The sequence below is a fragment of the Dermacentor variabilis genome, chromosome 7, assembly GCF_050947875.1.
Source record: "Dermacentor variabilis isolate Ectoservices chromosome 7, ASM5094787v1, whole genome shotgun sequence".
In the NCBI taxonomy this organism is placed as follows: Eukaryota; Metazoa; Arthropoda; class Arachnida; order Ixodida; family Ixodidae; genus Dermacentor; species Dermacentor variabilis.
This window is the reverse complement of record NC_134574.1, coordinates 114296562-114323881: the sequence shown is the minus strand read 5'-3', so window position 1 is coordinate 114323881 and position 27320 is coordinate 114296562. Positions and strand designations below refer to the sequence as shown.

At 45.1% G+C, this 27320-nt stretch overlaps 1 protein-coding gene across 1 annotated transcript; it reads left to right on the top strand.

Moving 5' to 3' along the window:
- Positions 1-602: 602 nt before the first annotated feature.
- LOC142587790 (uncharacterized) lies at positions 603-16767 on the top strand. Its single transcript, XM_075699058.1, has 8 exons — positions 603-1157; positions 2627-2676; positions 2926-3007; positions 6393-6421; positions 9791-9845; positions 11671-11714; positions 15772-15865; positions 16503-16767. The coding sequence occupies exons 1-8, from the start codon at positions 1127-1129 to the stop codon at positions 16640-16642; spliced, it is 525 nt and encodes a 174-aa protein (XP_075555173.1). The 5' UTR covers positions 603-1126; the 3' UTR covers positions 16643-16767.
- The last annotated feature ends 10553 nt before the right edge of the window (positions 16768-27320 follow it).

The window sequence follows — 27320 nt, the reverse complement described above, 5'->3', positions numbered from 1 at the left end:
GATTCCGCGCAAAATGATATTTGGTGGCGAACTCGTGGGCCGTTGTAAAGCACCGGCTTGGTCGGTTTCGTCAGCTCTGTTTATATCAACGGCAAAAAAAAAAAACTTTTCACTGCAATGTGTTTTCACTGCCGAGGAGGCGTACTGGCCGCACTTTATTCTAGTCACGTCATCCTATACACACAATCTCCGTTGCCGCTTCTTCGGGCGTCGTGGTTGCCAAAGTGCCGAAGAGACAGAGATTGAGCTTGATGGCGAGAAAATAAGTGCTTCCTGCTTATATCTCGTCTACCAATAACATGGCCACACTTATGTTAAAGCTACAACTTAAACCGGCTCCGCACTTTTGTGGTATCGCAAGCGCGCACTCATCAGATCACATCTCTCTTGTATATCATTTCTGCTTAGTCCTGTCACGTCGTTTTTTTAATTAAAAAGAAAGAAAGAAACCCCGAGAGAATGCAAGCATCAAGGACACGCATTTCACCGCGCTTCAGTCGCAACGCTCATCACGTGCAAACCGGTTAGGCCACGCGGAGGAAAATCCCGCGCAAAAAAAGATATTCAGCGTGCGTCTCCTAGTCAGGTGAGTAAGCTTTCTAAAGCTCCTTGTTAGCGTAACTTCCTTGCAGTGTGACAGAGGCACACGTTTGTTGACGGAGCTGTTGGAAAACCAGTCGAGAGTGGCTGGAAGAAGGTTTCAGTATGATGTGGTGTTACTCCGCCCTGCTTCGTGAGTTTGCGAGACTTCCCTTCCGCGTCAGGAACGATAACAGCAAAACGGCGTTCCGACCTCCCGTGAGAGAACGGACGTGCGCCCTAAACAACGATGCGCTGCGCAGCTGGCCTCAGTGCGGTGACTTGGGACTACATTCTCTCGCGTAGAGTGCGAGCTGTTCGCACCCTCCGCCGTGCGTTACCTACGCTGTACGCAAATTTCGGGACAAGTTGTGCGTGCTATGGCCTTGTGGTAAGGCTCCAACACAATGCTGTGAACAGCGAAAGCCGTCTGTTTCGGGAAAACGAAACCTCGGCGCCGTGCCACTGAAAGCTCAGTGGAGGTATACATTTCGCGGTGCTATAACTTCGAGTATAGCTCGGCAGTCTGCATTCCAGGACGGCCGCCATGCATCCTGCTGCAGTAGCAGCTCTCATAGGTGAGTCAGGTGTTGGCCTTTCGTTGCGTTTTACGGTGTTTCTCGAATTCGTGATACAGTTCTGTTTTGGGCGAACGTTTTGCTTATCCCTTTATCGTTTGTGAAGCCTCACCTCAGCGCTCCCTGTGAAAACGGGTTCCGAATGCTGATAAGTTAACAACGGCGATTTCATTTTATTGGGCGTCGAACCTTGAATCAACGAACATCCAGACGCAAGTCACGTTGCGTTCTGAACCCATTTTGTAAACAAAATGGGTTCATTTTTTTTTATTTCTTGAAGTTTGTTCAAGCGTCTCCGACGGCACGTCATCGTTGCTATACAGGGTGTTTCACGTAACTTCAGCCAAACACTTAAAATGGGCAAGTGCCACGTAGCTGGACAGAACCAAGGTAATGTTGTTTGCCGCCGCTTGATAATACTCAATTTTTTTTACATTGTGCCAAATTAGATATTTGATCTTCATTATTTAATCAACTTTTCAGTTATGGTAGTTAGATGAAAAGTGTCAATGAGAAACTGTAGAGCAACATAAAAAACTTCCGATACAGCTTTCTCTTGCTCAATATGCGCTACATAAATGTGTTTTTCCGAGCGGAAAAGAAGCCCGCGAGTACGTGCAAAATTGCCGCGCGACTGGCCGCTCGAGGAACTTTGCGTGTATTCGCGGGCTTCTTTCATGCACGCAAGAACACTTTTATGAAGCACGTATTGAGCAAGAGAAAGCTGTATCGGAAGTTTCTTATGTTGCTCTACAATTTTCTCATGCCACTTTTAGTGTAACTATATTTTAGAAGTAGAAAATTAATTAAGACTAATTATCTAATTAGGCGGAATGAGAAAAGAAATAGTTCGAGTATCTCCAAGTAACGGCAAAGGACATTACCTTGATTCTGTCCAGCTAGGTAGCATTTGCATGTCTTTAAGGTTTGGCTGAAGTTGCGTGGAACACCCTGTATAGCAACGAAGACGTTGGAGACGCTTGAAGAAACTGCAAGGAATAAAAAAAAAGACACATCTTTTGTTCGGCCTAAGTCTCAGTTGCATTGCAATTATTGTTCTGAGGACATTTCTCCCTTTTTCTGCTCTTAGTCATTGTTTCGGGCTAGTATTACTGCTTTTTATATCTATTTTTATCTGCTTAGTTTCTTCTTTTAGCTGCAGTTTTATGACAATAGTTATACTTCCAATATTTTCCCAGTTAAGGAACAACCTCAGAAGCAACAGCTGCAGCCAGCAGTACAGCAGCGTAGTATTTGCTTGCTAATTCATCCGCTGTAGGAGTAGCTGGTGCATAGCTCACGAAGGTTGAGAGCGTCCACTCCGGCAAATACTGATACGACAAATCATTTGGACCGCTCAAAGTTTAGCTCGCTCGTTTGACGCATTTTTGCATACTTAAAGCCTGCAGTTTCTATTCGGTCATCTTCGGCCACAAGTTCTGAGTTTAATTCATATTTGTTTTTTGCAGCCTTGGTTTACAGTGGACGCGCAACATGCACAAACGCGCCCTGCACCACTGTGAGTCCAATTATTAACGCATATTCAATTTAATTTTATTCGATATCCTAGAAAGCATAGACAAGGCTACCCACCTTCTGAAGGTCTTGGAGCCCTTATTTTTGACGGTTTTATGAACGCTATAATACAATGAAGCGCGATATAAACACAATAAGACACAATAAAATCTGTGATGCTGCACGTTGTTTCATGTTGTTTGCTTTTTGCAAGTGGTGTGGACCTAAACTGCTTTTGTGTCAAACGTTTTAGAACGGCGACTGCACCGATGGAAAAATGTGCGTCACGCATTACAACTACACCTCCGGATCAAATTGCAAGACGCAGGGCCACTGTGAGTGTCGATATCCATGATACTGTCTGTCTTCGAAATATTTGAACTATTTGAAATATTGTGAGATCATTGGAGCGTCTCTGCATATTCTATAGTGAGCATTCTCGTTGAATGCCCACAGTTTGAGCAGCAGCTGCGAGAAACATCCGTGTTCGCGGTTGTCGAAACCTAAGGCTTTAATAAATGAAAGAAATGCAAATGACACGTTTACTGAAACGTGCGATACGTAGTCCAGAAGTTTTACATTTTTTTTTGCAATGCCACGAAAGTTACTCGAACTATGGACGGTGTGCACGTGATTTTAGCAAGTAACAATAAGAACATCGCAAAAGTGAACATTTTCGGAGTGCAATTTTTAGAAAATGTGCGCGCTGTCTTGCTTAGCAAACCAAGTGGCATTTAGGTTTATATACACAAAGGCCTCTTTTTTGAATTCTCTAAGTACATATTTCTGCAATGAAACCAATGTTTTCACCGCGATAACAGCACCTAGAATAAAAAGTTATCAAATATATTGCCTAGGTGGGATAATCTGAAAGTGGTACTGGCTGAGGTTGCTGTCATATTCAGAGTAAATATGTTTACTTGCAGCTCGATTGTAACCCAGTCATGAGCAGATACCTTATTACCGGCAAATGACTATTGTTCTCGTGGATCGGGGCCCGCATGCACCCCTTTTGTTATATGAGCAACGATCTATCTTTCAAAACGTGGTTTAGGACTGACTTATGACTTATTATAAATGCCTATTTAATTCCATTGTTACTATATATGCCTGTTCCTGTTTCTGACAGCTGAAAATGTCTTTTTTTTTGGGGGGGGGGGGCACTGTTAATATTTCGAAAGCCCATTCGGTTAATGCTTTCCACAATAACCAGCAGCTTTTGCAGACGCTGTGGTACTGGCAATGCACCTGACAAAGTGCCTTCAAATAAGTGCTTGTGTTGTCAACATTAATTGAGCTTCTTAGTGCCAGTAGCCATCTGCCCAACATCGGTTAATAATTCCAGAGAAAAAGATCGCCGAAAGCCTCCTTCTTGAGCACTGTACGCGAAATTCCATATAACACTGTAGGCGAGGATTGTAGACAGAAACGCGCCACTATTTGAGAAACGTGTACTGTGTAGACATTAGTTTCGAAATACTGTACTGTATAGCGGGCGCTGGGTGTGTGTTAAGCGCGTGCATGCAAATTCCGCTGGAAACACTCCTCAATGTAGTTACGCGGTCTCTTTTCTCGGCGCCTCCGCGGCACATCCAAACTGTGCAATATATGAGCAATAAACTTTTTGCCACTCCATCCTCCCTCCATCCCCTCTCCACACCACGCTATGTTCAGCTAGTTTTGCCTAAATATTTCCTTGTAATAAAATACATATTCCTGTGCGCCAACAGAGAAACACTTTGCAAAAATAATGCCATAGCGATATACTAAAAGCGCCTTAGGAAATATTTTCCCGAACAGTCCACGAATCGTAATTCGTGACACAGCTACCACACCATAAGTTTACCACAACGCCGTAACATAAGTGCGGTGCCAGATGTGGAAACGGGTTCTTGCTGGTGAACACCAGAGGATACCTCAGCGTGAAGCTGCCAAAAGCACTGAAATACAAAAATTCATACATTGTGGGGATGCTCGACTCGCACGCGTCCCCTGATATGCTGTTTTCCCCTCATGTCTCACCTCTCCTGTAAACCGGCTTCTCCGCGTGGCTTGGTGGCAGCGGCGGTCGGTCTGTTTGCAGCGCATTACGAGAGATGGTGCGATGGATGGATGGATGGATGGATGTTATGAGCGTCCCCTTTGGAACGGGGCGGTGGGTTGCGCCACCAAGCCACACTCGCACCAAAGTGCGAGTGTGGCGCTGCTGGCGCCACCTGACGGCGGTGTTGGTCGCTCGCGACAGGGAGTAGGCTCTTTGGCTTCGGGTCGGCGAGGAGCGGCGCGGACGTTCCGCGCGTGCGCGATCCATGCTTCTGCGAGACCGTCTCGCGAGGCCTACACCGGAATTGGACGAACACGATCGTTCGATCGCACCACCTTTCGCGTCACCGTACGCGCGAACCACCAGGCGTTGGTGTCCAGCAAGGGGCGAACATATTCGCTCGCTATCCGGCCGCGGTGAGTCGGACTTCGGCCATTTTTTCGAGCGCCCATCGGCATGTCTTGTGGATAGCAACTCGGCTAGCACGCATTAGTCTATGAAAAGTGCAATAAATGCCTTTGTGATTGTTTGCACGACTCTGTCGTCGTTCCTTCGTCCCAAGAGCACGGGTGAGAATCCCACAACATTCACATGTGTCGATTTCGACCTTTTGTTTTGAGCCTCATGCTTGTTTTGGGTGAGAAGAGGCACAATCAGGAATTCCAAGACCTAGAGACAATAATCACATGTTACTATTGTATAGCTTTTACAAACGTTTGTAAGCGCGCACTCTTCAACACTTCTGTTCTTGATGGAACATTTGGTGGGAGCCATCGATTTTTGTTTCGTTAATCGTTTAGCAGCTTTCCTCCCGTATTGTACGTTCTTCTGAATTGCTCCATTTGATGTGCCATTGCAACGAGGAAAGTTTCACTAATAAATTTGCAATATCTGTTCAGTGTGCTAGAAAAAAAAAGCAGTGAGTGTTTTGTCAGTAGTATGTGGATTGACAGCGGCCTCTCGTTTGCCTTGCAAAGCCTTTAGAAGCGATGGCCTTCACAATATGGTGGCTGCCTTTACGACCTCGCAAGCCAACGCTACGTAAATTTTCTTACAATAAAAATGGGCTACGTGCATTCAATACTTATACATGTCGTGGTTTACGAATAGCTTATAGGGTCTATTTCGACGCCTATCCTGTGCAAAAGTAGGCTTTAAGTGCCTGTTCTAGGTGCTTAAACGCACATTTTTAGAGCCTAAAAATCTGGCCTCTAGTGATGAGTCTCTGCCTGGGAATGTTTGTGATGAACAAATTTTGTATTCTCAATATCACCGACTTGTTGCTTTGCTCCCATTTAAGTGATAGTGGATTTTGAAATTATTCGCTGAATCCCCCCCTATATAAACTATTGTGTATGCGGCGCAAATAAAGATACTGAAACGCTTCTTTTTTATCTTTAAATGTTACTTCGTAGTTCGTGAAGAGAAGACGATATTTTTACTAATAGAATGATGCGAGTACTCTGAACTGAAACGTTTTTCAAATAACAGATTGTTCTACGGTCAGAAAAACAGGAGCTGTATTATGCGGTATAGTAGCACTTGCAAAAAAAAAAAAGAGAACTTTGCTACCAGCGCTTGTCAAATCCTGCATTTGTATTGCATGTGCCCTTTCGTATGCGACAAGATAACATTTTAACGTTTACTTCTTGCCTTGACGTAGCCTTTCTTTTCAGGCATCGCTGTCACCGGCAAGACGTGTTCGGTACGTACTCAAGGCTTTTATGGACTACTTTCAGTTCAGTTTCTGTTTATTTCTATTTATGATTACAAACGTTGCTGGTAATCGCCTGGGCCCTTAGCAATGTCGCTAGTTCTGGGCCCATGCAAATGAGTACAAAACATGATTGCAACTCAGGTTAAGAGGTAATGTGATCTGTAAGTACATATTCCGCTAACATTATTGTTAGCATGATATTAATAAATTGTTATAGCACAAGAGAAAAACCAACAATAGCAAAATACGTTACTATTACACTACAGAAAGAAATTTATTAGGAATTATAAATTGCTTAAGAATATACCAAAATGTTGGGTTCTCTTTTATCCTCTTCGGAAGATTATTCCATATTTTCGTTGCAGTAACGCTTTCAGTCTCGAATTACGACCGACTGTCGATAAATGTGTTAAAGTTACCTATTTTTATGCCAGGGTGGTGGAGACTTGAAAGCAAGCAAGTCAAGATGGTTTGAGAAAGACTGCATTTTATAGAGGCTCATCACAATGACATAGTAATTAAATATTCATTTCATGTGGTGTCATTCATGCTACGTTTCTTCATTCAAAAGAATGAGTCATCCGCTCGAAGAGCATGCACAGGTAAATCGCTGGGTGTAGGCATTCCAACAAAGCAAAGGAATTCTTTCTCAGTGGCTACTTAAATGCGCTGCTTCAAACCTCCCTTCGAGCACGGTAGTGTCTTAACCAAAGCAGTCCTCTGAAGCAAAACCATACTCTCAGAAGTGAAACGGGCGCACTTTAGGAAAGCATAATGTTCAGTTTACTCAAAGCCTAATGTTCATTGTCAATTTCTTTCAACCACTGCGCAGTATTGCAAAAAGGTAGCGTACTCAAACGTGTATGCCGTGACTGAAGGAGGTAGAGGCTAACCTGCGCTACCATAAAAGTTGCTAACTGGTGGTACGTGCAGTTGAATAGCACGAATGGCATGCCACAACTGTTACGAAAGATGACCACCCAGGAAGCAACGAGCCACAGGAATTACCATGTTCGTATGGAGAAGTCTACGAGACATATTCTCGCTCTGCTAATTTCGATGAATGCCTGCACCAGGTGACGTAATTGACTTCGTGATCTCGAGAGCTTGAAGAGGCGCGCAGTCTTTGCAAAGCACATGAATATGTCAACTGGCTAACTAACGCAATTATTCCAACAATTTTAGGTTTTACGAAATCTCACGAAATTATGAAACCATAGCGATCCCATTCCAATTCCGTTCAGCGCTTTGCTCCATGGCCACCTTACGCCGGCTGCGATGTCTTTAGGGATGCGATATGCTGAACATGCTTTGGATAGATCAAGCCACGTCGTTTAAAAAATGCAGACAACAGCACCAGGTTTGAGATATCCGTCCCTGAATATTGTGGTAAAGAGTTCTATAATCGATGGACGGTGAGAAACGTAATTACACAGTACGAGCACTCATCATTTATTTATTAATTTGCTCTTCGTCGGTTATCGTTTACTTTGTTGGTCACAATGAATAGAATTCAGCTCTGCCAAATCACATTTGTACAGCTTGTGAAATGTTCAACGGAATAAATCGGTGCTCTAAGTAGATCGGTCTCACAGTGTGTGACTAATATGGGAAACAAAAGAATTTTAAGGGAAGCTAATATCTAAAATACCAACATATTTTGCCGCATGTGTTCTGAGCGGATATCTCGAAACGGGTGTGTGTCTCAGGACTTCTGGCAAATGTACATGATCCTTGCACTGGCTGGCTTCAGTTTCCTGAATGCAACAGTAGTCGTATAGTAGCTAAATATAAAATAATTGCTAAAATTACGTTATTCCGTAACTTCTCCTCGTTATTTATTTTCTCTATTTAGGCGACATTTATTGTCGAATTTATTGTCTCAATTTCAATTAAATGAATCTTCAATCCAATCAAATAAATTTCAATCAATTCAATATCAGTCTAAATTTATTGTCTTTATTGAATTTATTTATAGAATGTATTCTCTGAATTTAGACGAAATGACGCTATCTGCCTGGAACGATTTAAATAAATGGGTAGACCAAATATACGCCTAGTATAATTTAGACAAAGCGAACACATGTAAGTATTTGACATCTGACTTTTTTTTTTTGCGCTATGCTTGGCCGCTACGTAGCGCCGTAGTTGATTCACAGCAACCCCAGCATACGTTTTGACAATGTCCTTTTTTTTATTTCTGTCAGACAAGTGCTAAATATCGTCTGCTTTCAAGTCAGATTACTTATTATATCTTTAGTTGTGAATAGGTAGATGCACGCGTAATGGAAACCAGCACGAAAGCAGCGCTTCTAACAATTCTTACCCAGCGAACACTTTCATCTGGCCTCCACTGTCAGTGGTTTGTTTAAATCGTCTTTTTTTTTTAAGTCTATACCGACTTCTTTCTGCGAAACGTGCTGATAGAGTACATACATAGATGGCCTAAGGACTTCTTGTTCCACACTTTGTGTCAAACAATGTCGGTGAGTTGATGTAAAGGGTCCATGCAGAAGTCTAGGCTGCATGGCGCATCAAAAATTGCTTTAAATAATTTTGTATAGAGAGGGTGTATAAGCAGACTATAATGGAAGGAGACAATTCAAGAAGCGACGTGGCCTACACTGAGTCTGTAGGGAGTCTGCCAACTCTCAAGATTCATTTTGTAAGGATTTTAGGTTAATATTTATGCAGTGGTAAAAGCGCTCCGAAGATGTTCCCAGCAGGACGGATGTATGACTTGCTGTCAGTCTCACGCATGTTTGAAAACATACATACAATTAACAGGAAAGGGAAAGCGAGGAGCAGGCTGGCAACTGCCACCGGAAGGGGCACAACGCCTGTCTACTCTTCAGAAGGGAGGTGACAGCAACACAGAAATGGAAGATAGGAAGGAGGGGAAGAAAGAAAGAGCAACTTAGTTCGCGTAATCTATGCATTTTAAAGCAAATTCTACCGATCAAACACTGTCACTTCTTCTAAGCAGAAAATATATTTGCGAAGGTAAATAGAGAGGTGGCCTAATTAATTATTTCTGACTATCGACCACAGAGTTTGTCTTTTACGGAGCAGCCACTAATAAACTGAAGCTATTTTAATAAATGAATCACTCACTCACTCACTCAATCAATCAATCAACCAATCAATAAATGTTTATTCAACATTTTATTGATATTTCGGGCATGGACAAAACCCCTGAGAACGATTAGCTGGGTCTGTGTCTTCTGAAACATAGTATACACTGCTAGGAAGCTTGCAAGCATACAGTGAATTTATTTCTTACATTTTATCACGCGACATCATTTTCCCGCGAGAAACGCATTCTCAGACAACTCAAAAACCTGCCCTTTATTTCAGTGTCTGGAAGGATACACCTGCCGACAAAAGGACTGCCCTAAATCACCTTACGAATGTAAGAATTCAATACTATGCATTTGTCATCACAAATGGTCTAACAAGGGATGTCTCAGGTTTGAGCGAACGTGTCGGTAAGTGCGTTTCTCTTCACCAAACCAAGGTCGCCTTATTTTTTATTACATACTGCAACCCTAAGATGGTTATCCCAGGAGTGGGGTACAAAATTAAGGGTACCACGCGCACAGCAAAAGGAGGTAAACAAATCAAAGGTACAAGGCACACAGCTAAGCACTAGTGAACGGGATATGAAAAAGAAAAATGAAAAAATGTGGTCTCAATACACACATATATTCATATAAACATAGTACATAATACACGGTCCTAGGAGTCACGGGCATCAACTAGTGACTGCCTTAACAATAATATCAGGCGCCAATTTTCGTATGTTAATAGGAAGCTGGTTCCACAATTCAATGGATCGGGGGAAAAAAACTATATTTGTGGGAAAGGAAGGAAGGAAGGAAAGAGAAAAGCAGAAGGCAGGGAGGTTAACCCGAATAACGACCGGCTGGCTACCCTACACTGGGGGAATGGGAAAGGGGAAAACAATGACAGGGAGAGAGTGGAGGGAAGGAAAGAAGGAAAGTAGCGGTGAGTTCGCTGACGCGTGTGGTCTAATAGTTATTGCACTAATAGTCACAGACGTTCACACAAGCCCGTCGTCGTCAAGAATTTAAACCTTATCTCCAAACATGAGACATCTCTTGTGACCCATTGTTCATCTGATCACTTCAGGTATCCATCTTGCCATGAACCTCAATTTTTATCACGATTAAACAATGCATTGCGTATTATGTTCCGTAAACTATCGATCGCGTCGGTGCTTCGGACTCTGGGCGAAGCTGCAACTTTTCTTGTAAGGCCAATTTTTCTCATCTGGTTGTTCTATGCGCACGCCGCCTAAATCAACGTATTTTCCACAGAAAAACACGCGCACGTTTGATAAAAAAAATATGCTCTTTGGAAAAGTGCTCTATGTGGCCCATTGGTTATAATCAATGCTCTATAAACAGAGCGAGACGTGAATAAATGTGTGTGAGCGTCAGAGCCTTGTACGACGAGCTTGTCCCTAAGCGTAGTTTCGAGAATTTCCTCTAGGGAACAAATAAGGACGTGAAAAGAAAGTCACAGCATGCCACACTGCTTGTTATGAGAAGGAAAATGAGCTTAATAATGTTCCCTCGAGGAACACTTAAAATAATCGGTAAACGTACGACCTGTCTGAATCAAATCCGCCAGTCGTGCATAATGTTTTGACGCGTCGTGGCTTGGGAGTCGGCTTAATTCAATAAAGCCTTTCGGAGAAATTGTTGGAAAAGCAGGACAATGACACTGATTGCAATCTTTTAGAAAGTAGTGATGATATATTTCATTGAATTATTGTGTCCCGTTTTCCGCAAAAAAGAAAGCACACATGACAAGCGTCGTTGAACACTCACCACGTCTTCCACCGTAAAATAAACAAAAACCTTCTATATTGTGGCAATGCTTTCTCATAAGACTGGAGCTCTGGCAAGTGGCCTTCCGATAAAAACTACATATTTCATTGCGCGCTTAAATAAATTATGACACTGCAATTTTCATTGGCAGATTGCATTCGTTCACTGAAGGGGTCTCTTTAGAGTTCGTGCGTTCTTTTGTTTAATTAGTTAGAAGGCATATCGAGCCTATATAAATCTAACGCACAACCTTGACGAAGATAGACAATTACGCTATAGACAACGAATGAAACTAGCCGAAACACGGTTTTCCATGACCATTTCTCCTGACACCAGTCGCGCAAATATCACAATTTTATTTCCATGGATTTCCATTTCCAGGTGTCATCATCGAAAACCACGAAACAAGATGCGGCGGTAAAAACGTGCGTATTGCCCCTCATATTTAAAGTATTCTGATTGCGTCGGGCCTTGCGCAGCGTTTTCTTTGTAACTCAGATGCAGCAGCATACTTTTTTTGTTATTGTTACTTTATTATTGTGCCGACGCTTGCCGGCCGTAGTTGCTACGTCTGCGTCGGTGGTGCTGACGCATTTCAGCGATTCGCCATCGGTGTCGGCTACATGATGACGTTCTGGCGTTGAGCGCACGAGGTTGCACGATTGGTTGCGGAGTGCGGCGACCACGTTATAGCTAACGCAAAACGAACCGACCCTCGTGTACCATGCTTTAAATACAGGTCAACAACCCCAGATGATCGAAATGGTTCCAGAGGCTACTGCGTGCCTCAGAGTCCACTGCGCATAATGTTCCATTTCGGAGCCTCCTTTTAAGCTTTGTGTAAAACCCGCAGGAGAACTGAAAATGTTACGACATCTAAACGATGCAATGTGAGCTGCTGAAAGAATGGCGACGAAGGTAGGTGCTACGATTCCGTAATAACATAGGTGCGTGGGCAACTTCTTCGAATGTGAATCGAATACGAGTTGTAGATACAATATCGAAGCTAATATCAAATAGTCAGATGCAAACGTGTAGATTTACAGCAAGAGTATTTATTTCGGCATAATGACTTACCGCACCTATACAGACTAGTTCAAATAAGGACAGCTATTAGGGACACAGGATCACTTTTTGAACAAAAGGTCACTAAATGTCAATAAAAAACTGCATTAATAGCCGCTCAACGTCTTCAGAGCTTGGTTGCAAGCAAGCCATCTGAGAATAAATGGCTGCAGTATGATAAGGTTGCATAAACGGAAAATAAATGTTTTGCCGGAAAAATGATCAGAAGTTGCAGAGCAATAAAAGCTGCTGAAAGGCTTGTGTGCCGTAGACACATGAAAAAAAAGGGAGCGCTGCTAGGAAAAGAACCCTGGTTGTAGCGCAAACGATACAACTGCTACGTGACTACATTTGCAATAACTTTGAATGACAGACTACAAGCGAAAATCGTGTCTTCTCATGTAGGCTTCCACGTCAAAACCGAAAGCAAAGCTTGCATTGCCCATGTCGTTTCTGCGTCGCTCCCAAAACTTTTGTCTTCGTGTCACTTATGACAATTTGCGTGCGATTCATTGTTTAGCAGAAGAACAGTAATCCGACTTTAACAGACGGATGTTGGGAAATAATTTGTTAGTTTCGAACGATCGAAAATGACAAATAGTTCCTCTTTGTCAAAGAAAACAGCGCTAAAAACACGCACGAGATATGAAGAAGACAGGACCAGCGCGGTCGGCGGAACAGGACAGAGTTCGTCCTGTCCGAGCTTGAAGCTTGGTTTTCGGACATTCGAACGCATCTTAATGTGAACAATGGTTCCTCGATTGTGTTTACATTGAACGTGCCGGTTAAGATCACTCTCCAATACCGTCAGGAAATAATTCAGCAAGTTACTTTTTCAAATATGTAGGTATAATGTACGACGCAAAAGGGAGCTGGCGAAATCACATTGATTAAGTTAAATCTAAGGCAGCATGCGCTGTTAGCATGATAAGCAAACTTGGCCGACATTACCCTGGGCTACGCAGGAAAACTATAATAATGATTTATTGCATTTGTATTCAATCAATGCTGCAATTTGGGTGCGTGCTATTCTCTGGTGGGCCAGCATAGAAGGTTAACCCCCTTGTTCTTCTAGAGCGGGAGATTCTAGAAAATTGTCTTGGTCTACTAAATGTTTTTACAAAGAATGTTTTATATCAAGAAGCACGACTGCCTACTTTTCCCGACAGATTCCGCATCCTAAAAACAAAAATGTATTTAGGCATTTATTCGTATCCTTGGAGACGATCACATATTATATTTATTAGTGAAATAGGGGTATTTTTCGGTTAGTATTGGTCTCGCTTACATAGACCTCAGGTTTTGTTTTTACGAACTGAGCTAGATCCATCAAACGTTAATCTACGCTAGATCATTTGACCGGACAGGCCACTGCCTAATATAATGCTTGAAGTTTATTATATATTTCCATCGAATGGGCCAAACTCCTACCCACTAAACATTTAAACGACATGTTACATGATCATTTAACACACTTGGGAATAGATAACGTGATCGCAACTGATGCGTCAATGAGTGAGGAGGAGAAAGCAGGTGCGAGCATTTTCGTGGTCATATGCATTACGCTTTCCGGATTTTACATCTGGATTTCTGGCTGAACTACCAGCCATTATCTTAGCTCTTCGAAAACTTCCTCCAAATTATTCAACAGCGGTTATAGCGACTGATTCACTGTAAGCATGCCCATCGCTCACTTCATCTTCAGACACTACTGTAGCCAATGTATTTAAATCATTAATCCGTCTAAACTTAAGTCTTGTTCGGTTGGTATGGGTTCCAGGCATCGTAGCATATTTTTTCTTAAACGAAATGGCTGACACAGTTGCGCGGATGTCTCATGATGGACCAGTTATGTCCGCTATGCCTACTTCTGCCGTTCTCACTGTGGTTATAGGCTTAGAAAATTCTACCTTTTCCATGATTCTACAAAGCTGAGAATCCCAACGCCGGAAGTTAATCATGTCTCCTTTTCATGGGACAATAACTGTGACTCCCACACGTAAATTAGAAATCTCCATAACAAAATTACGCTGCCGCATCCCACCATTAAAATTTAGCTATGCAGTTCCGGTCTGGCACCGTCCCCTCTGCGTCCTACCTGCCAGGAACCTGAAAACATTGATCACTTTCTACTCGCATGTGGTCGATTTAGGAATCAAGAAATAAATTTGAATTTTCATTCCGAAAATTGGGTATTTCTTTAACTGCTAAAAATATCCTCTCCTTCGGGGCTTCTTCATTGGGCTTTAGCCGCAGGAACATCTGCGTGGCCATTTGCGACTAGCTCTGGGAAGGCTGCAATGTAAGTTCTGGAAATCAATAATTGGTTAGCTCATGAAATCTCGGATTGTTTGTTCCAAGTTATTCCAGCACCACCCAAAATATTTTTAAACATTTTTTTGTCTCTGTATCTGCCAGGTCAATCTATTTCCTAATTATCATAACGCTAAAGCTGACCCTGATTTACTTTCTCGTTTAGGTTTTTCTCTCTCTCCCTTACCTTTAACCTTTAACCGCCGGCTTCTTGGCCAATGCCCCGTATTGCTCAAGCGCCACAAGTGAGGAACAAGCAAGCTTGTCCGGTCTTCCTGCTTTCCCGTCCGTGTCCTTGGTGCTGTTTTATTCGATGCATTTAAACCAACGACCTCGCGTTCAAACCATGTTAAGTTTCCTTTTCAAATACGAGTAAATATAGTTAGTGCCCAATATTCGATTCGTACTCGTATATAATATATATACGATTCGATTCGTATATAGTAGTTTGTACTATATATATATATATATATATATATATATATATATATGTAGTACACACTACTATAGTACACTACTACTGCCATTAGAGTACCACCTCAAGTATGTCGGCGTATGATACCACTGCCATATGTGAGGAGTACCCGCAGCCTGGGGCATCTTTCCTCTCCGCGGATTGCGTCGTACGGCTCCATACCGACAGAGTAAAATTGCTGCTCGGAACTTTCAGATTTCTTGACATATTACTTTTCAGCCATCCCCACATTTCTCAAGTTTCCGTCAACAACGTACGTGGCGATGTGGGATAGCTTGTTGGGATTTATGTTAAGATAGGTGGCTATAGCCAAATGACAGCGCCGTCACTTATTAGGGACAGGTCAGAGTGCCGACTTACACAAAAACACTTGCGAGCTAGCCCCATGCATGTATGTCAGTCAACCTTATTTGCTTTCCTTAGGTATCCGCGCTTTTTTTATCCCTAAAAATGGGCTCCAGTTTCTTGGTACCTGCAGCTAAAGCTTCGCGAACGTCCAGTTTACGGGTATCCATCATTTAGGACCACCCACGGGACGCCGGTAGTTCCTGAAACTTAAACTTACGTCGAAATGGTCTCGTTGTTCACGCTTCTTAACTCTGTTCACGCTTTTTTTTTTTCCTCCGCAGGCCCCCACCTGCAAGGACGGCGAAGTCTGCGCGTATGTCTTCCAGAACGTCTACTGCTACGAGTGTCCTTGCTACTACTCTCACGATGTCACGTGTTAGTCTAGCTTTTCTTTTTTCCTTCGTTCTCTCTCCCTCTTTCTTTGTCACTGTCAAACACGGCGGAGATCTGGCACAGAGTGCTCGAGTAAAAAAGAAATACATCGTTCTCTTTAAGTAAATATGATATTATTCGATGTGAGTATTGCGTCATAAAAAAATCCTCACTTGCGGATTCGAAAGCACAACATAAGAGTACATGTTTTGGCAGCTTTGAGGACTCAATTGTAGTACATCACATAGACAAATTCGACAGTCTACATACTTGCGAGCCAGCATCAGAATTGAGCGCCAGCGTCAGAAGATGAGGTGTCTTGCGCAACGAGTTGCCCCCGATGGGTCCAGCCAAAGCTATGTTCATGGCCCTGCGCTTTGAGGTGAGCGCATGCATAATACCCCAGAGTTCAAGCACACCGGCGCGCCCAGTTAGGTCACAAGCTGATCACGTGTATCTCAAGTTTAGCGACGAATTTGCCGCAGCTCAAAGCCGGAGCATCTGCCACTGAAAAAACTGACTCCTCCGTACCCTGCGCCATGTGTCACGCCTCTGTTGTCTGCGTTTAAAAAAAAATTCGTCACTGGTTGCTCATCGGCTTTTAACACGCTCGTGTCACTGGCACTTCCGTTGCACGCAGGTCTCAAGATTACCAAGCAACATCGCGCCTGCGGCCCGAACGCCATCGCCGAAGTCAGCGGCCGACGGAAGTACAGCTGCGATGGCTGCAAGTCGGCCACCGCTGTGCTCACCCCGCCTACAATCAGCCCCGGACCCTGAACAATCTCCTCCACACGTTACGAGAAGCGAAAGAAGCCTGCATACAATTCTGGACTGCTTGCAGCCCCCGATGTTTCCTATCGTACAAACCCAAAATAAATGGGCCTCTGTGAAATCGATCGAAACCGTGCGCTGAGTCGTTCAGCCGATAGCGGGGTAGACTTCAACGTAATCTTCGACTGATCGTTCCAAAGATTCCCTGAGAGACATCGAGTTGCTATGGACGTTTGGTGACACGTGACAGGCATTGACAGAAACGTTCAGGTGGAGCAGCTGCCCGACTCAACCTACCACCTAGCAACGGTATAGAGTCACGTAAGAAAGGATTGAAGCTCTATTTGGAAAGTATATTGGCTGATTTAGCCCTTTAATAAAACCTAGTATTGCCGCTAGAAGCGACCATTGAAACGCTGCCGGAGCGTTCTGCAACGATCAGTCCAAGATCGTTGTTGGGTTCTCTAAACATGCTTAGATGTTTATGTTGAGTCCTTTTCAACATGGCACATAGCCACGAAGCGAATTGGCCACGCAAATGAGTAATTTGATTGGTATTTATCAGTAACAATATCTTGAAAGACGCAAAGAAAACCCAATTTTATTGGAAGATATAGCAAACGTTAAAACAGCGAAATAGAACCTCTAGCACTGTAACCGGCTTGGTGACGCTTCTATAAACTGATAGAGTAAATTGCAAATTGCCCTATGGATGCGGCCAAACTGCGCAACTGCTAGTGACAACTTCTGGAATAGTCATGAAGAACGCAAGACGAAGGTTCAAGGAAAATTTTGCGCAAATAAGTGAAGCGGCGGCATGAAAAAAAGGAAACAATCAACGGTTTCTTCTTTATTACAAAAAGCAAAGGTTAGAAGTAGAAAGTCCAGACCGAAAACGGAAAAAAAAGAATTTTTGCGATGAAACTCTGCGTCGGAGGTTGGTAAACGTAACCTCGCATTGACGTGAGAGGCATTGACCTGGGTGCCGTGGGTAACGTAAATGCTGGAAGTCAACCATTAATAAAAGGGTGGACGATCCAGCGCACGAGGGGTCATTCGTGAGTATGGAAAAGGGCGGCACAACATAAATAGGTCCTAGCAGGAATGACGACGCCAGAGAACAAGATTCCCTAAGAGCGGAAGTTATCTTCGTTTACTTCTTTTTTAACGTTGCAATGACTATTGTTCCATATGAGCCATTCCAACCCACACTGCTAATGTAGACCTTTATTACGTAGGTCCATTTACCACATTAATAAGACGTGCTTTGAGATTCATGTTCTTTTGAAAATCTATATGAAGCTCCGAAATCGGTGCTGATCTTCTCAAAACAATAGGGAAGAACTCCTGCAACGACGTTGCGCGTAGAAAGATACGAAACAATGAAATTTAGATGGGAATTTTTGTAAGAAAAACAATATTCGAAATGAAGATTTGGACGACTGGCGTATGAACTCCTATGTACACGTGGAGCTGATTCGACCGCACGTGCTGTTGCCTTGACATTTTTTTCCACCGTCACGCTTAGTAGGAACAAATTTTGATTACTCTCTGAGTAGCAGCGAAACCAAACTCACTTGAGGGGGTAATAGCCAGCGTTCGAGGGCACAAACTCACTAAGCGACAGCTTTCCCATGACATTTCAACAACCGCATTCATGAACCCCAACAGACACAGCCAGCGTCAGGTTACATTTCGCTCCGAAATCGCCGTGGTGTGAATGAATCTTAGCGACCCTTCGAGTCGACAGGTGGTGCTGCCATTCATTTTCTTGTCCTATGCTAGAACCACTGAGGAATATGACAGAAAGCAAATGGGCTGGGAGAGTGTTCAGATATTTGTACAGGAAAAACATTGATGCACAGTGGAGGAAATGAACTGGGAAGTTTGCCAGCAAGTATGCGAGTGGTATGGTGAACAACATGGCAACAATTAAAGAACGTCAAACGGAAAGTCAGAGAGGCTGAGATAATCTCATGAGTGGCGGTAATGGAGAAGAAAGCTGCTATGAGTAACTGCTTAAGATAAAAAGAACGAAATAAGGAAAGAAACAATCTATGATAACTCAAAGGGAAGCTCAATGTGTTTCATAGGGAGATCAGGATTCCTTAGAAGACGCACCTATAAGGCGAGATATAAGACTTAAGAAGAAGCATCTGCTTGCTGCAGTAAAGCTAGGGAAACGATGGAGCGTGTTTTATTGGAATGTGAAGACATCTGCCCAGCGGTCTATTTAGGCACCTATGGCCTCCTTAATGCCCTTGGGTTCAGCAAGAGCAGGGGGAAGGTAAACTTGTCCTCATTAGAGAATAGTAAGAGGCGATTGGAATATTGGTGGAAGGAAAGTAGGGAAACGACAAACAACAGAGGCGCACAAAAACGACCTTCCCAATAGGGGTTCAGGAAGTTTGGTGATCGGATGTCTTCATTTTTTTTTACTTTCTTGTTCTTTTTTGAACATAGGTAGGACATTAGGCAATATATTAACAAGAGCATGGTGGCGCAACCCACCGCCCCGTTGCACGTTTGTTGCATCTATCCATCCATCCATTTATCCGAATGGCTCGAGTTAATCAAACTGCTTACCGTGAAAAGCCAACCTCGGCAGAGAAACATGTTCCTGTGTCACTGCTTCGGCGTCGTGTCAAATCCATGGGTCGCGAATAGTTGCTCATTCCGTTGCTGGTCGGGCACAGCTGGTTTTGTAGCTGGAAATCAAGCGCTGCATAAGTACATTTGCAACGAATAGAGTATATTCATTTTCACTGAACACAGTCACACTTTCTCTCTTTAAAGTCCAACGTGTAAAATGCGCAGAGCTGCGCACAAAGAGACATCGCAATTCAGAACGCAATCAGGTTGCAGGCAGCACATCGGCTTGCAACCTCGCATGCAGCCCTTCTCAGATGCATGTTACTCTAAGTCGGCAAATAGCTGACAAAATTACGAATTTTTACTTTATCGGCAGTGGTATACCATGAGCCGCATACACTACAACTAGGCCGACAGACGTCAGCGACATGCAGCGGAGAACCGCTTCACTCGTGTAATTTACAGATAATCCACCGCTGCTCAGCGTGCGGCTCGCCGGGAAACTCGCAGTGGGCTTGTGCCTCAATTTCCGTTAACCCGTTACAATGAAGCCATCAGTATGCTCCTGAAAATCGCTCTAAAACATTTATGGTCACTCTCTGTAGCGTTTAACAACGGCCATTTTATTTCCCGTCGACCCTTCGTAGTCAAAAACACACGAGATTAGTTGTATCCGATATCGCTTCTCGTAGCATCCCTAGCTGCCCGAAGACCACGTTCGCCAGAGCACATACCAGGTGAACTCTAGGCTGGTAGGATGAAGTTAGTTACCTCGAAAAATAAGTTCTTTAGCGAGCAATATGCCTGCCGACCATATAAGTACAAAATGCAGAACACATGCAATACGGGCATCTAGATTAGGCGCTAAGTGTAATGTACAAGACTGGTTTTCTCCTTGACCAGCGCAGATGATAATTATCAATTTGCGGTGAGAACGTAGGTTGTAAAAGCGTTTCTTACTGCGGTGGGAAATAATCTAAAAGTAAGCACTATCGCCGGCTGGAAAACCGTGGGAAAGTTATCTTTCTCGTTAGGCGGGTATGCCGTATTTGCCCGTAAATAACACCACCACAAATATAAAGCAAGCGGGAAATTTTGGACTCTCTCAGAAAAAAAGAAATGCAACGCCAAGTTAAGCTACAGAGTAGCAAGAAACCACGCTTAGGAGGAAAAGCGGATGCCCGCACGGCTTCATTCATTGTCAGTGCTAAGCGCCGTCGCAAAATGCGTTGAAAGGTCGAGGGCCGACGCCTCTGTCACGGTCGGCGGGAACGGCGCCGTCCTCCTTGAAGTTGAGACGGGCCCGCGATAGAATCAGAGGCGGCAAAGCCTTTCACTAAATGTGCGCTGGTGCACCGCTCCCTGGAGGCACCCGCACAACAGCGCCGATCACCTTGCGCAAGTTTGGTGATCGGAATTCTTCATTTTTTTTACTTTCCTCTTTTTTTGTGAACATAGGTAGAACATTAGGCAATATATTAACAAGAGCTTGGTGGCGCAACCCACCGCCCCGTTGCACGTTTGCTGCATCTATCCATCCATCCATTTATCCGAATGGCTCGAGTTAATCAAACTGCTTACCATGACAGCACTGACAGCGTTCTAAATGATTAGAAGAAACACGGCGCGAAATGCACAGTGGCCTCTCCCAGCTCGCCGCCCTTGACCGAGGCGAAGTGGCAGCGGGCACGGAGAGCGCGGTGAGCTGGCGAATATAAAATTAAAAAAAGAAACGAAAAGAAGAGCACGTTATATTCGTGTTACAAGCCAGAAGATATAACGCGAGGCGCGTTCCGATGTCATAAATTTCCGAAACAACCGCATGGTATTCGTATGAATATGGCACTTGAGTGCAATAAAGAAAAAAATTCGCAGGGACGTAAGTGCAGCGCTAAAACGTGTCCAAAAACCACGAGACTGACTGTTCTTTATTTCTATCAACAGTTACTGCTCGCGTGAAAGATTCTCGCTCTCTACTGAAAGGGGTTGAGACACCAAATTTTGAGGCTATAAAAAGCATGTTGTAGGCTGCTTCCGTATGCAAGGACACCCAGAACGAGGTATTGGACGCTGCAAACATTTCAAAATAATTTTAATTGAGCTCCAAAGAGTCATTAAAAACTCCTTCTCGTAGTCGAGACCCATCGCTAGCGCGGCAGTTACTACGTCACAGAGGAGGAACGAAAATATTGACGTCATAGCACACCAGCACAAAAACGTGACGTATGATGAGTAGCGATGAAATGCCGATTACGGAGCCTGCTGAGCCGAGCAACCGAGCATAGCCTCCACTACGACCGAGCTACAGGCATATAGAAATCCTTTCTTAATGCAAAGAAGGGGTAAGGCGTGCCGACACGGACACAAGAGGAGAGAAGTGGACAACACGAACGCCGCACGCCGGCCCGCGAACGGCAAACTGCGTGCGGCGAGTTGCCCTGCGGACGGGCCTTTACACGTTTGAGTGTACCACTAGCCGGCCGACTCCGAAAGGGACCAGGATATGCGGCGTTCGTGTTGTCTGCTTCTCTCCTCGCATAGTCGCGTAGTTCGGCAGCTCGGAGCGGACTCTCCTTCGCTTGGCCTTACCACGTTACCGGCTCGTCCACGTTACCGGCACGGAAACTCGCCGCTCGCCGTTTGCCGTTCGCGGGCCCCCGTGCGACAGCGGTTTTGCTCGCGAACGGCGAGTTTTCTTTGCCGTAGAGAGGACGGGCCCGGGACCCATTTGTGCGGCAGCCGTACGGCGAAGCGGCCAATCAGCGACCGAGGAGTGGTCGCTCTGGCATCGACGGCAGCTTCACCGCCTCTGATCGTTCGGCGCCGCCGATATCGTCGCTAGGCCTTTTCCGGTTCACTTCAAAGCTAAAGCTTACGGCGCTTCGGAATGAATCACCGACTCTCACAAGCCGCAATATTTTCTTACCGTTGTTGTCGCTCTTCGCAATAATTATAATAATCGCGACATGCACTTCGAATCGCCAGTGGTTGACCTCTGCTGGGAGAGCACGCGTATGCGCGAGCAGACGACGCAGCATAGTTTTACGTCACTATTTTTTTGTGGGCCACGTGACCAAGCCATGTTGCGTTTCCTCCTCTGTGACGTCATAGCATCCCCCAGAGCGCAGAAACCGAAACCGAAATCGCTCGGTATAATAATGCTATTATTAAATTATTTATCGGATATATATGAATCCCGCTGTGTGTATCGTGCTCCCTGAAGCATGACGCAACGTTTGAATCAACAAACGCATGAACGAAAATTTTGATGTCTCCACCCCTTTAAGGAATGCACCATTAGGGCATATTTTGCCCCGCACACATTACAAGCAAACACCGTAAATCGCGATATATCAGCAGCTAGCGCCATTTAATATGAGGAAACTATGACTAATTTTGTCGCCTATGTATTATCATCGTCCACGAATGGCAGGTGAGTTGCCGCAGTATATGCATGATCCATATGAAAATGCTTATCCTGAGCTGTCAGGCCGTGGTTGATATTCTCTTACGATTTCGGCACGCTCTATGGTATGCTTGCACCGCCCAAGCTATACACGCCAAGAATGTCTGCAGAATTGAACATGGTGATACACGCCAACTCAGACAATTCGAACAAAAGCGCGGTTCTGCAATGAACAAAGGTACTGGTAGTCCAGTCCAGTACTGGTGGCTGACAACAGTCCTGAAACACACCACGGTCTTCGTCAGCCTCCCTAAGAAAAAGTTTCATATTCTCCCCATGCGCGGCGGTGAGAAAGTGAGAAGGCGCAGAGCGTCGTTCTCCCTGTCCCGCGCTCCGCGCAGATCACGTGATATATCACGGCTCCGCGATGAGGATTTGTATATGCGTGATGGCAAATTTCCGCGCGCGCACACCGCGGGTCGTTATGCGTGTGATTTGCGTTTCTCACGCGTAAGCAGCTTGCTCACGCTCGCACAAGATCGAACCATGTTACTAAGTACTGTCCTCACGCTTGTTTTCGCTGATGTGGTGCTTGAAACGTTATCCTCCCCTCATTTGCATGTGTGTCAAGCTTAGGCTTACGGCTTATCTTGACATTGAGCCTGACATTTCTTTTCCTTTTTAGAATGTATAGAGTGCGTTCTCATGTGCTCCAGTCTGGCTGTGCTACGAACCAGCTTTCTATTGCACCAGCTTGACCGACGGATGGCAGCCCCATTCGAATGGCGCATTTTGAAAACCGACATCTGCCAAGGCGTCTAGCTGTGAGCAGACTAGGGTGAGCGCACGCTGCCAAGCATACGTACGTGTGGTCTGACCTTAAGTTTCGCGTGGTTTGAGGCTAGCTGAGCGTCCAGAAATAATCGAGATTAGAGAGACCCGACTACTATGTCCACGAAAAGCAGCGTGGCCAAATTTCATTTCCTACGCGGACAGCCGCGGCCACAGAGCACGAGGAGAAAATAGTCGACTTCTTCCGGAAGTCGTAATTGTTATCCCAATTCGAAACGCAGGTTTTCCGCTTGCTTCAGCCTGTTTAATAAACCGCATCAATAGATATACACCGTAACAGTGGGAAGAAGCGTACTGACCCAACCACCCTTCTTGATCGATGTCGACTATCGGCCAATAGCACTCGCCTATGCAAATCTTGAATAGGAGGACATATGCAGGCCGCCAGCAGCTTGAAAACGGGTGAGGAAAAGGCCTCGCTCGAAAAGATGGTGCTTGAGAATGGAGGGCGACTGCGTGATCCGCAAAATTTGGCTGAGACATGAGCGTATGCTACGCGCAGACTGTGCTTCTTCACCAAGCCCGAGATGTGGTTCAGGTGAGGTTCAGGGGAATTCCACAATGGTTTTCGCGCGGCGGGGGTGAAAGCCGACGGTGGAGCGTGACGGCGTGGTTGGTATGGGATGTCCAAAGAACAGCCAGCGGTTCAGCCTACGGAATACATGCACAGATGTCACTACTCTCAAAGTCAGCGTGTCGCATGAAATCCAGCGCAGATTACCGCGTTGCAGACGCAGTATTATCTCGCACAAGGCTTAACCCATCCAAGAGCCAACTGTATGCACTCCTGCTATGACGTCAGTTCGAATCTAAGCTGTAGTAACAGACGTTTATTCCGAAGCATTCTTTACCTCATTCTTGGTACTTCGCGGTATATGTAGACAGGTAGGTACCTAGGCGGTACAGATAGAGACGCTCTGAGGCGTTGTGTTAGCACTGTGTGCGGGACCGGTCTGCTTTCACCAGTAGCTTCCTCGGAGCATAATAGTATACGTAGAAATTTGGCGACGTTGGGGTGCCGACTTCACCGTCGTCCAAGTTAATCATGCTTTAAACATTTCTTCTCCGGAGTTCAAATGCGATCATCATATTAACCCGTGTCACATAACACACACGGATATAGGTGTGATTGTATATCATAACAGTTAGTTTCAGCTCATGTCAAATACCGTGTTTTTCTCGTTAACGCCTTTTGAGTGCCTATGTAGAACACCTTAATTGGCACGTATAAATTCCCGTCGAACGAACGGCCGCAGTAGAAATAATGGCATTGCCGCCATACAATCGCCGTCTACGTGCTCGCCGTCTTGCCGCCGTCGACACGCGAGTGCGCATGCTCGCGTCACACACACAACTACTCAATTTACACAACGACGCTGGTCCACCAAATATCACTTTGCGGAATCCCAAGCAATTCCGGATAGCCCGGCATCTCCAAATTGTTTCGCATGCCTTCAGTTCCCACAGTGCTTGGAATCTGCACAATCTTCAAATTTGTTTTTCGCCATATATTTTCAGCGGTGAAACTGACAATGGAACGTGCCCTGACGAGAATGCCGACTGCCGTCGCCGTCCCCGTATTTAGTGCTGGAAAAGTGGCGCCATTTGTGCCATCCTGCGCCAAAACGGCATTTCAGCGGAAAATTGCGCCGAGCCCGCACCAAAGCACGTATAAAAGCGAAACCCTCTCTCCTTCTCTGGATGCTTCGCAGTTATGCAAAACTGAAGTCAAAACCAACAGCACGCTGTCATTGTCATCATCATCATAGAAGGAAGCACAGGCCTGTCCGTCGGAGTCATCCGGTTCGTCATTCGCACATTTTTTCTCTGACGGACGTACAATGTAGTGCCGTTGTACAGTCTCGCTGGCGCTTTATTTATGTGTTCATCGAACCCGCGTCGTACCATGGAGTTTGCTCAACAAGGTTGCCGCAGTCTATGATTAAAGCTAGCTAAAGTATTCGATGTTTATGGGTGAAAGCGGGCTGTTGCAATATAGTCGCTTCCATCAGAATCTCACGTGACGCGTAATAATGGTACATATTAGCCAATGTGGCGCATGGCGAGCCGTCACTTCCCTGGGTGCCGCCATGTTCGTTGGCGCAAGACGTTTGCAACGAGTTTGTGTCACCGCGCTATTTCGGTGTATTAGCGTCGAAATAGCATCGCCAACGCAAACGCAACACCGTATTTGCGTCTCGCGCATGCGCAGTGGCGCTGACGCTTTTCTCTTTTTTGCGGTCCCTATTCGAAAATTTCCTAATGTACATATAGCATGACATGAGTATATTGCAGGCGCGCGTATACTCGATCGGTCTTGCGATGAACCTTTGCTCACGCGTCACTGTCACCCTGTGTTGCATCCTGTGTTAAGAAACACGCATTTGGTGAAGATCTGTCCGGGTGCCTTCCCTCCGCCGTATCGGCTAACCCGGCCGTAGTGCCCAGTGTGCGTTGCGGTGTGGAGGATCACCGCGTCCTTTCCTGACCGCGCTTGCAGGGTGAGCCTCGCGCAAATCCGTCGCCACAACCATATCGACTATATCAAGTAATACTTGCATTTTATATATTGTAAACATCACGTGCGTTGGATCGTGCGCCAAAAGTGCCTGCTGCTGCGCCAAATTGACTTCTTTACCTGCGTCAGGACCTGCGCCGAAAGGTGAAATGGCTGTTCCACCCCTGCGTATTGGAAAGGGAGAATCTATAGTTTCTAGCTCGTCACAGCTGCCACAGTAAACTAAATGCTACTCTACAGCTGGGGTAGTTCCGTTGTCAGTTTGCAAAGACTCCAGCTGGCGCAGTGGCTGAGTAGTTATAGAGTTGATTTTGAGCACGAGGCCGCATGAGGTGTCAACGACCTGCTGCAATGGCGCCATACCGACGAAAGAACGCTTCTGCGACGAGCGTCGGTGCAGGCGTTGAAGAGCCCGGCGCCGGCATAATGTAAACATTCGTTTGGATTCGCTCCATTCCTTTCTTCTGACACGCCCCTCCTATATCAGGATGTTTGTATTGATATCTTATTGACCCTTTTAGCGGAGCAGTTTGTTAAAGAGAAACTAGATGGCGCTCCCGGCGGCACTCCACACGTGTCCCCTGCGACAGCGCATGAATGCGAAATCATTACCGTTCCACCTTGCTTCTGTGCGATCAGCTGCCGGAAATACAACTGAGTTTTTGCTAACGCACTATGCTCCAATCATGGTGGATTGAATAATGTGACTTGAAGATGTGTGCAGTAGTTGGCCGCAAAAATAGTGATTGCATATTAAATAATGGAATGAATCTGTGTGGCCAAGTTCGCCGACCGCTGCTGCAACTGTCAGTACGTGTTACCTGCACTTCGAGATGCGCGGCTGTTCTCGAGGATACAGAAATTTGCTTATGCTCAAGCGTTGTATCGCTAACCTTCAAAGAAAAGGCTTCAGCCCCGGAACGTCGGCAAGAGTGAGTAACGATCGTGCCACAATGACAAAGGGAGTAGCGCCGGTTCCTGTCATAGTGATTAAGTTTCGCGCACAGTACCTGCGCACATCTACTCCAACTGGCACGGAATCTTACGCCCACTCTATCGCCAACGTGTCAACGAGTGAATGGGTGCATACTTGAATATGTACGCACTATACGCATCATAATGAAGAACTACACTGATAGCGCGCGTATGGTCGAAGCTGAATGTTTCGTTACGGCCCACAAAAGTAAGCGAGTTACTAGCGATAATACATCTTTGCTACAAGGTAATACAGTGTACGAAACGGCTACATTTCAAGCCATTCTGCGCAGCAAGGGTAAATATATCGGAACCGAGTCCACGCGAGAGTGATTAGGCAG